The sequence below is a fragment of the Silurus meridionalis genome, chromosome 26 (genome assembly GCF_014805685.1).
Source record: "Silurus meridionalis isolate SWU-2019-XX chromosome 26, ASM1480568v1, whole genome shotgun sequence".
NCBI classification, from domain to species: domain Eukaryota; kingdom Metazoa; phylum Chordata; class Actinopteri; order Siluriformes; family Siluridae; genus Silurus; species Silurus meridionalis.
The window spans coordinates 11,438,326-11,448,977 of NC_060909.1; the positions used below are offsets into that span (position 1 = coordinate 11,438,326).

Consider the following 10,652-nt stretch of genomic DNA (forward strand, 5'->3'; position numbering starts at 1 on the left):
ATACCTCCCAGTTATTGGTGTTAATCTGGTACCTGGTGCTAATTTCCTTGATTATCTGTCAACCCCTATTTAACTGGCAGCCTAACTTCCAGTTTCACTGACTCTGCAAGATGGTGGGCCGTTCTAAAGTGACTGAAAGCCTCTGGCAGCAGGTTGTCCAGATGAAGGCCAAAGGGATGACCCTATCAGCCATAGCAAGACAAGTTGGTCGTTCCAAATCTGTGATTTCAAGAATATTGAATCTTTACATCACAAACTCATTCAAGTCCGCCAAGAAGGCTGGTCGTCCACGGAAGACAAATACAAGAGAGGACAGGATACTGCGGAGGATCTCAATGGGCAATCGTTTCCACACTGCAGCTGGAATTGCTCACCAGTTCAGCGCTGAACAGGGTAAGGATCTGTCTCGTCATACAGTGTCTCAACGTTTAAGAGCATTTGGACTGAAAGCCCACTCTGCAGTGACCAAACCTCTCATTAGCAGAAAGAATCAAAAGGCTAGACTAAGCTTTGCTGAGGAGCATGTTGTGTGGACAGAGGAGAACTGGTCCAAAGTTCACTTCAGTGATGAAAGCCAGTTAAATTTATTTGGGTCCGATGGGAAACATTGGGTTCAGTCTTTCTCCAGTTTGTCGCCGAATATAAAGTGTGTAAAGAAGTCAGTGAAAAGTGGAGGAGGATGTGTCATGGTTTGGGGCATGTTTTCTGCAGCAGGAGTTGGGCCTCTTATACAGCTACATGGCAGAGTGAATGCAAATGTTTATCAGAACCTTCTTCAACAACATATGGTTCCTTTCCTGCGTTCATCACCCAATCAGCCCGCAGTGTTCATGCAGGACAACGCTCCATGTCACACAGCAAAACGGGTAAAGCAGTTGCTTGAAACTGAAAACATTGAAATAATGACATGGCCTGCCCAGAGTCCTGATCTCAACCCAATAGAGAACCTCTGGAAAATCCTTGGTGACAAAGTTATGGCCAAGAAACCCACTACAGTCACCGAACTGTGGAGGAGACTGGAAGAAGAGTGGACCAAAATCACACCAGAGCAGTGTGAGAGACTAGTGCTGTCCTGTGGCCGCAGATGTGCTGAAGTCATTCAGAGCAGAGGCCTGTACACTTCCTACTAATTGCTGACTGTTGTAACCTTCAGAAAATTTTGTTGTAATCTTTTTCCATGCTACAGTCATTGTTGTTCTCTAATTTTGATCAGTGTGTTTTCTGCAAAATAATTTTTTGGAAATGCCTTAGTTATTTTGTGGAAAAGGTGTTCTGGTAGCATGGTATAGACACTGTTGAGCAGTGAAGATGACATTTTTTCAGGCTTGTTCAATTGTTTATAAATTGTTCTCTAATTTTGATCGCCAGTGTATACTTCACCCTCTTGCATTTTGGCTTTATTTTTGTACAATTAATATAAGGTAACTTGTATTTACCTAATTTAAAACCTGGCAGACCACATGATTGTCCTGATATGTAAAACCATTAACACCCAAAAGGGTGTACTTTCATAGGTGACCAGCTGAATTTCCCCAGAAAGTATTCACTCAACCATTAAATGTAACTGGAGAGAAAAAACGTGTCATGGTTATTACTCTGGAGAGTCCACAACATTCATCCTGCACACTGAATTTAATGGAGTTGTCTTAAATACTGTCAAAAAGTGGGCCTTTGTGTTGATACAGCTTCATCTCAAAGTAAAAATATCTGCTTAATTATGAACTGCATGTACTTTTAGCTGCTGAAACTGTTCGCCTGATTCAATTAACATAGAACATGAGCACAAGATGAAAAGCTTCATTCAATGCTTTAGCATGTCATGTAAACAAAATCAAAATTTCCCAAAAGGAAGAAATTTTTAAACTGTTTGGAGAGATATTGTTTTTATTTAACAATTTCATAAACATATTTCCACAGAAGGTATACACCTACAGCTGCTTCTCACCCAGTTTCATTATACGATTTTTTGGATGTTTCAGTGCTTTCCCAGCATGCACCTGGGCTGAAGACAGATACAGGCAAGTGAAGGTTTTATTTAATCTAGATAACTGCAGCTCATAAAGCTTAAATGACAACACTTTAATTCTTTACACAATGCTGTAGACTCTTGTTCCAGATCTTAAAATATAACAGAAAAGAAACAAAACAAAAAAGTAAAAATCTACAAAGTAAAGTGGTAAAAATCAATCAAGCACAAATGCATACAAACCAACCTAAAAATGTGATGAATATTATGTCCCAAAGGTGTGTGTATTATTTCAAGGACTTTTCTCTTTTACAGTCTCATTCTCTCCTCACTTACTTTCACACAAACACTCTTACAAATAAAGAGGCTCGAATCCAAGGCCAGAACTGCACATTGGGATTAGTTTTAAATTAACTCTAAATACTATGCTGACAGCAGCAACGCCAACAACAACAAAAATGCAAGTTACACACCAAGTAAAAGAGAAACGACCTTTTTTTTTTCTTCTTCTCTGTCTGATATTAGGTCACCTGTATATGAAACTAGAAGGGCAGGGCAGAACAGAGGAAAGGGGGGAGGATCTACAGGCTCATGTGCGCGTTCACTGAGGAAAGCAGTGTACTCGCTGTTTAAGGTAAACACTAAATCAGACAGAATAAAAAGAAATAAAACAAACACCCACACCTTTGTTGTTCTGCTGTTGTGCAACTAGAACATTTTTCCTTCTCTGGATCCAGACAGGTTGTGGTAGTCATGATTACTGATGGGCGCACTGCACCCCTGGGCCATGATGGCCACCCTCTTCGTCAGAACTGTCATTGTAGGCTTCACGCCGATGGCTGCCAGATGAGCTTTGGCTCATGTCAAATTCCTGCAGGTCCACTTCCTCTGTCTCACCGGAGATTACAGGAGCCTCAGAACGTGAGGGCAGCAGATCCTCCAATTCCTGTGGGTGAAAAGATTGTTATTTAAAGCTCAAAAACAAACAGGGCACAACCTCTAGCTTGGGGTAATAACATTTTGTGAAGGTTCTTCAGTCTAAATTCCTAAAAGCTGATTAATTCACTAATCTGACTTGCTGGTAAAACTACCCAGTAAAAGACCTGCTGAGCAAAACTGCTCTTACCAAAATCTTTGAAATAAATAACTACGCCCCTAAAATGCTTGTCAATTCATATAATTATTCGTAACACACCAGCATTAAGCTATATGAAGTTTTGTTCATATATATATATATATATATATATATATATATATATATATATATATATATATATATATATATATATATATATATATATATATATATATATATATATATATATACACACACACACACACACACACACACACACACACACACACACACACAGATAACAGCAAGTCACATGACTTACACATACAAATTTAAACTGAACTAGATACATCATCTAAAGTAAAACTTGATTCTGATGGTCCTGAACACTTGAACATGCTCTTTTACCCAAAAACATCACTACATTGAGTGTTTAAATCTCTCTTCTACACCTCTGTACTCACAGCTTCTCAAATTCTGCATGTACTGTATTTTCCGGACTATAAGCCGCTACTTTTTTCCCCCCATTCTTTGAACCCCGCGGCTTAAACAACGAAGTGGCTAATGTATGGATTTTTCCTGGGTTTTTCCCAGTTTCACAAACTTCATGCCAAAAAACTGAGCCCCATAACATAAAACCAATGAAATTGCCGAACGGGTTCAGGTGAACCAGTAAATCTCTTTATATTAAATCAGATGCGCCTTTACTGAATCGGGCCGGAAATGACGGTAGTCAGATTTCTTACATAAATCATTTAATTCCCACATTTAGAAAGAGGTGCTTTACACAAAGGATCTGCAATTGTGTATCATTATGCTCACCGATAATTTCTTTGGACTGATCCAGTTGTTTTCTGGAAACTGAACATCGAATTTGATGAATAGATCTCCTTTCTCAAAGGGGTTGCGGTAATGTGGCATCCCCTCACCTCTCACAACTCTGGAAGAACCTGCAACACAACAATTTTTATAATCCATTTGCATGACATAATAAACTGCTCATAACCAGACAGAGCATCTTGTGTGCACATCACTCACCTGGCTCGATGACTTTGCCAGCTGGATATTTCACCACAATCTGTCTGCCATCCAGATGCTTCAGGACAAACTGAAATCCACAAAGCGCTTCAGCCAGGCCGATCTTATGAGTCATGTGCAGGTCATGTCCATCTCTTTTATATGTCTAAAAAAAAAGAAGACAAACACAAAGAGGATTACAGCTATGCTCCGCTGCTTAATACAAAATGTGCTGTGACCACGGCTTGAACAATTAATCGTCACTTCACTTCTACACTGTCAAGAAAAACAAGACTATTGTCAAGAATATAGAAATTAACCAAAAAAAAGGTTTTTTTATTTACTAAATATTTTTAACATTAAAGTAACCAGTCATCATTTCATTTAAAAACGTCAACCAGAACTGCCTCACTTTACCTAAATAAATGTACATGCATCCGTTGTTCAACAATTTGCATAAAAAAAACTCCATCTTTAGCACATGTGACCATCAGAGAACCAATTACATTCAAGATGCCTTTAAAATATCCAACAACAAAAAAAGCCTATGCTAAAATAGCACTTCCCCTTAACCCTCTCTCATCTGTCTCCATGAAAGCTTGTCAGTATGATCTGCCAGGCTATTTTGAAGAGGGCTTCAGAAGCTTCTAGGCCTGGACGTGACAGGAAGAGAGGGGCTACGGCTACAAGTCAAACAAAGAGCTGCCGACATCCGTATAAAACAATTGAACTCGAAGAAAAAATATAAATAAATAATTGCCATAAAAAAATAAATAATTGCCACTGGAACTGTAACTCAATTATAAAATCTCCCAAGAACTTTTGAGAGCTACATCAGGGAGAATAAAGCTTTACAAAAATCAATGCACTCATCACAATCCAACAGCTCTGATGCCAGGTGTTTTCTCCCGATTGAGCGCTGGTGAACAGAAACTAATGATGGGTGAGCTCTAGATAACAAACAAATTGGTCATGACACTCAGTCGCTGCAATCGGTGTTGCTAACCCACACAATTAGAGTTTTCAGTAAATTAGGCTACAACCTGCAGTTCCATTCAACCAGTAAAGACATGATACACTATACAACCACAGAATGTTCTAGAATGTCTCTGTAGTCTGTGGCATTACAATGACCATCCACTGGTACCAAGAGACCCAAACCTATTAAAGAATGACAATGCCCCTGAGAAGCACTCAAAAATCCAATCAAAGAACCAAATGCTCTTTTTATTGTACCCTTTTATTATAGGGAGATGAATTGCATACCTCATGCTCCTTCTCCTGCAGAACGAGGACAATGTCTCCAGGTTCCACACCAGGCGCCTGATCCGCTTCTCCACCAAAAGTAATCTTCTGGCCGTGTTTCATGCCTTTGTCCACATGCACCTCCAGGATCTTTACATCCTTTACCACCTTTTTCCCCTCACACTTTTTACAGCGGTCCTTCTCACTGATCACCTCCCTACAAACACACGATTCTAATGTTTTACACACATTCGCTGCTGATACAAATAGTCCAATGCACAAACATTACCAGTTACTGCTGTTGAATAAAAAAAAATAAATAAATAAATAAATAAAAAAGGTTTGCAGGTCTGGGATCTAGCCTTACTACTTACCTTCACCATTGCAGTCAGTGCAGACAGACTGCATCTGTTGGACCATTCCAGGAGCCAGCTGTCTGATCATGATGCGCATACCACGTCCCCGGCAAGTCACACACTTCTGCACTGCACCAGTCTTCCCCCCCTGGCTGCAAACATCGAACAAAGTTTTTCAATTTAATAATTCTAACAAAAAGATAAATGCTACTGCACTTTACACAGCACTGGAGGAGTCTACAATCTGATTGGTCTGAAGGTGTTAATTCTCTACAACAGCAGCTGTGACAGAAATGCTGTTAAGAAAACCCACAGAATTATGTACATATTAAAGCAGTTGTTCTAATATATATGTTAGGAGCTCATTCTCAGGATGATGGATGTTCCACAAACGCATATATAATGCCTAGAAAACCTTTTAAAAACAAATTTCTATAAAAGATAAGTGTCTTTATTTAACATGTATGAAAGGAGTCTCCAGTGTTAGCACCTTTCAGGAGTAAAGCTATGACCAGGTTTTCCAACAGCTTCATAGATCTGAGATTTTTTTTTAACATTGCTAATATTTGGTAATATCACCAACTAGATAAATCAGCTTGTTTCAAATACTTACCCATTACAAGTGCTACAAAGAACATTCTTGCTCAGTTGTAATTTAGTTGTTTTGCCATTATATAGATCTTCAAGTGATACCCTAGAAATAAAAAACAAAGATATCACAAACACAAAATGTACTGTGCTATTAAGAAAATGATTCCTAAATTTAGATCAGCATTACATGTAAATAAAATATGGCAACTGAAGTCGAGGACAAATAATCTATGACAGATTTCTATTTCTACATGCTTCTAAACTGCTGAAAATACAAAGACTTACTTGAGAGGGTGAACCATGTCCTCCCCTCTCCGCCGGCCACCGTTTCGGCTGCGTCCCTGACCACCCATAAAGCCAAAGAGGCCACCACCGAAAATGTGAGAGAAGATGTCGTCCATGCCGGGTCCTCCTCCGCCCCCTTCTCGCAGTCCTTGTTCTCCATAACGGTCGTAGAGCTCCTTCTTCTCTGGGTTAGTTAGCACTTCATACGCAAAGCTGATCTCTTTGAACTGAATTAAAATGACAGCTCTCAATTATTTGATCATATCTGTTTACTTATCTCTAAGATTAAATATGATTACAGCTCAGAAGAGTGCAATCTAAGCATGAACACATTACTATAAAAAATAAAATAAAAAAAAGACCATTCATTATTTAGTTATATACAACTGCATCATTCAAATTAAAATAATTTTATTTTAATTGTTTCCTGAAAACTAATTACATAAAACTTGCAAAAATCTAACTTTCTTATTACCATTAACTTAGTTGTGGAGTTACACAATGATATAAATCCTGAGAACCTTAAACATATGTCTATAAAAGTGATTTAAAGATAAATACTAGTACATTCCTCAGAACTAAGGTACAACTGGAGTAATATTTTGGGATCATCTGAATTACAGCAAAAGATTGTAGTTCTACCAGAACTTAAATATTTACCTTGTCTCCAGCATTTGGGTTCTTGTCAGGGTGATACTCCTTAGCTAATTTGCGGTAGGCCTGAAATAAATGAATGTTATAAATAGTTACACAGATCCTATCAGGTAGGGATTTCTAAACAATGAAAGGTATCCTAATATGGACATTAAGGAATATAACAAATATGTAAGTTGTATTCAATTCCAGACTTGTCAGAATACACACTTGACAATTGCTTTAACAAGGTCAGACAAAAATAACAGAACAAGGTCAATAAGATGGTCTAATCTAGTCTGAACAGTAATATTACTACACCTTACATTTATAGTTGTGTGACAAATTGTGGATTTTAGTACAGGGGTCTTTAGTCTTATCCAGAAAGAGTCACTATGTCTGCAGGCTTTCATTCCAGCCAAGCGGGATTCATGCCCTTTTCCACTTGTTAAATTAAGTAAGACTTCTTATTTAACGGGAATAAAAGCCTGCAGTTACATCGGTCCTTTGATAAGATGGAAGACCTCTATTCTGGTTTCTAGCTTTACATTTGATTCATAAGGGAAATTTTGGCTAGTGTCTAAATCATCGATATTAAAAAGTAGTGAGTTTCTTCATGAGTAAATGTTTTCTTGACTCCTCTCTACCACAACCTCAATTCTCACATAGGTTCCATGAATAAAAGTTACCTTGATCAAATCCTATAAAATCATCTCATATATGCATTTGCAGCAACCATCAACTCTACACTGCACCAGTAAAGACACTGATGGCTCAAATAATAAATTTACTGAGTTTACTTCCAGTAACCATTATGCAGCAGTTCAGCTCCAACCTGTGTGTGTGTGTGTGTGTGTATATTGTCAGTTAGTACAATGTAACTGTTTGCACTTCTGGTAGATGCAAAATGTACATTTTTACACATGTACTATGCAATAACAAACTTACACCATTCAATCAATCTATATACCGACAACCCATCTATCCATCCATCCATCTACTCACCTATTCATCTATCTAGATGAACAGGCGAATCTATGTGACGTCACACAGCGACTTTCACTGAAAAAGTCACCACCACTAATGCCTGTAATTCCTACAGTTTAGACCCCGGATGATCCCTGGGCATCACTAATTACTTATAATATTGATTATAGTGTAACCATAATATGGGGGTTTTCTAATTACCCAGGTCAAGCGTAAATAAAAAAAAATATTGAATGATGTTCAAAACCACACACAGAAAAGGAAAACGCTATTGGACTAACTGCGGGATGTGACCACAGTTGCGCAATTTCGTCTTTTCATTATGAACAACTTTTGATCGCTCCACACAGGCAATGCTGGCAGAGCGACACGTTCTGCGTAATCAGTTATTTTGCACGTTTTTCCTTGTAACCATGACGGTTACGTGGAAAGACAACGAAACAAGGCCCGCTAAAGCACACAGAGCTAGCTAGCTAACTGCAACCTCATGCTTTTAAATAAAATATAAACATGTTGTACTGCTCCGTACACAATTCAACAGGATATAAACATACCAAAATAAAAGGTTTTGTCAAATAAATATGTTTTTGTATTATTAATAAACAACAGTTTGTCAGTTAAATCCTAACTGCGTGTGAGTTGACCTCGTTTCTGTTTTATTACAAATGATCCCTTGTCGTTAATTAAATGATCACAAAAATAATGAATTACTCGTGTAAACACGTGAAAGGTTGTAGTAATTACGACCAAGTTCGCTTTGTGTGTAAATTATTAAGACAGAAAGCGGTTTGCTAGCACAAGCCGGTGAACAGGCCGGTTTAACAACAACGTGCTAATCAGGCTAGCGATAGTAAAGCTAGTGAAAAATAACCTTACAGCAAAATTTGGGCAGTAAAATTCGTTAAAAACAAACATACAAATAACACATGAAGGGAAATTTATATTAAATCAAAATCAGAACTTTATACGTGTATTTATATATTAACATCGGGTACCGGCTAAATCTACCGACTAGGCCTCGTTGCACAGCCATACGGCAATACTAACAGACAAATCCCAAATAGCTTTCTCGACCCCTACATAGTGCGCACATGCCAATACTGTCAGCGCCTATCTAGTGGTCCCCAACAGGAACGACTCAGCAATTTGGGACACGACCCCTACTCCTGTTAGCAAAGTAGCTATGTGGCTAATCTGTCCTTCCTGCTTCTGGTGGCCACACGCCGGTGTCAGATTGAGGTGTGGAATAAAGTGTTTCGGCAACGTTACTCGATGGCAAACAAACAACGAACGATTTCTGCTACTTTTATTTACCTTCTTAAGCTCATTTTCGGACGCTGAAGGAGACACGCCGAGAATGTCGTAGAGTTTTGTGTCAGCAACGTTCGCCATGGTGAAGCTCAGCGCAGTGAGGTGAAGAGAGAAAACAGACGCATGCGCAATGGGACTACTTTAACCTCCTGGGGCGGTAGAAGCCGAAAGCGCATGCGCATTGTTTAGCATGTCGGGCTTCCTTCAAGGTACTCCTTGGTTATGGTGAAACGCGTTTCCGAATTATTTGAGCCGAAGATACCGTGCATTTTTAATATAAAGCTGAGGAAAATTATGCAACACATAAGGAATACAGTAGACAGGACGACATAAAGTGCTCATATGAGTGTGACAAGTGCAAAAAAAAAAAATAATAATTAATAAATACAAAGGCAATAAACACGTGTCAGGTATACAGGACCAAAGTGAGTGGAACAATCACTGCATTTTTTTCCTGCAAATGATTGGCTATAAAAGCTGTTACAACTTTAAACACGTCAAGTTTATTTCTATAGCGCTTTTCACAAGCGACATTGTCTCAAAGCAGCTTTGTAGAAATCAGCAGTCAAGGTGAATAGTGTGCATTTATCCCTGATGAGCAGCCGTGGCAACTGTGGCAAGGAAAAACTCCCTTAGATGTTATGAGGAAGAAACCTTGAGAGGAACCAGACTCAAAAGGGAACCCATCCTCATTTGGGTGACATCAAGAGTGTGATCATAAATCTTTAAATAATACAGAACACTGGAGAGTGAGAACTAACATGAGCACTGGAGTGTGTAATTATAAGTAATGTACTTTCTACAGACTTATACAGTCATTGTGGTTTTAAACTAGGAGCTACTGAGCAACTCATAAAATAGCTCAACATTTGTGATCATCACAGATCCAACACCAGCTTCTCCATGCCAGAGCCTTTAAACACTTCAGGAGGTCCAATGTCAAAACCCCACACATGTAGTGGGATCCAATTGGCACTGGTATGTCTTTAGATGGTTTGAGATGTTTGCAGGCATCTACTTCTTTAAAGGTCCATAATCTTCATGAGGTGGGACGTGACTGGAGCTGGCCAAACCTCAGGAAGCCTCGGGATGGGGAGAGAAAGAGAAGCAGTGGAGAGAAATTAGCGTAGCTGCTGTTCATGATATTAACAGCACAAGTTGATAATGTGAATGTGATTAGATGTAC

At 38.8% G+C, this 10,652-nt stretch overlaps 1 protein-coding gene across 1 annotated transcript; it reads right to left on the bottom strand.

Moving 5' to 3' along the window:
* Positions 1 to 1,866: 1,866 nt before the first annotated feature.
* Positions 1,867 to 9,624, bottom strand: dnaja2a (DnaJ heat shock protein family (Hsp40) member A2a). Its single transcript, XM_046840875.1, has 9 exons — positions 9,470 to 9,624; positions 7,196 to 7,255; positions 6,536 to 6,762; positions 6,273 to 6,353; positions 5,678 to 5,811; positions 5,325 to 5,521; positions 4,080 to 4,224; positions 3,864 to 3,991; positions 1,867 to 2,912 (listed from the first exon to the last, which is right to left on the bottom strand). The coding sequence occupies exons 1-9, from the start codon at positions 9,545 to 9,547 to the stop codon at positions 2,724 to 2,726; spliced, it is 1,239 nt and encodes a 412-aa protein (XP_046696831.1). The 5' UTR covers positions 9,548 to 9,624; the 3' UTR covers positions 1,867 to 2,723.
* Positions 9,625 to 10,652: the final 1,028 nt, after the last annotated feature.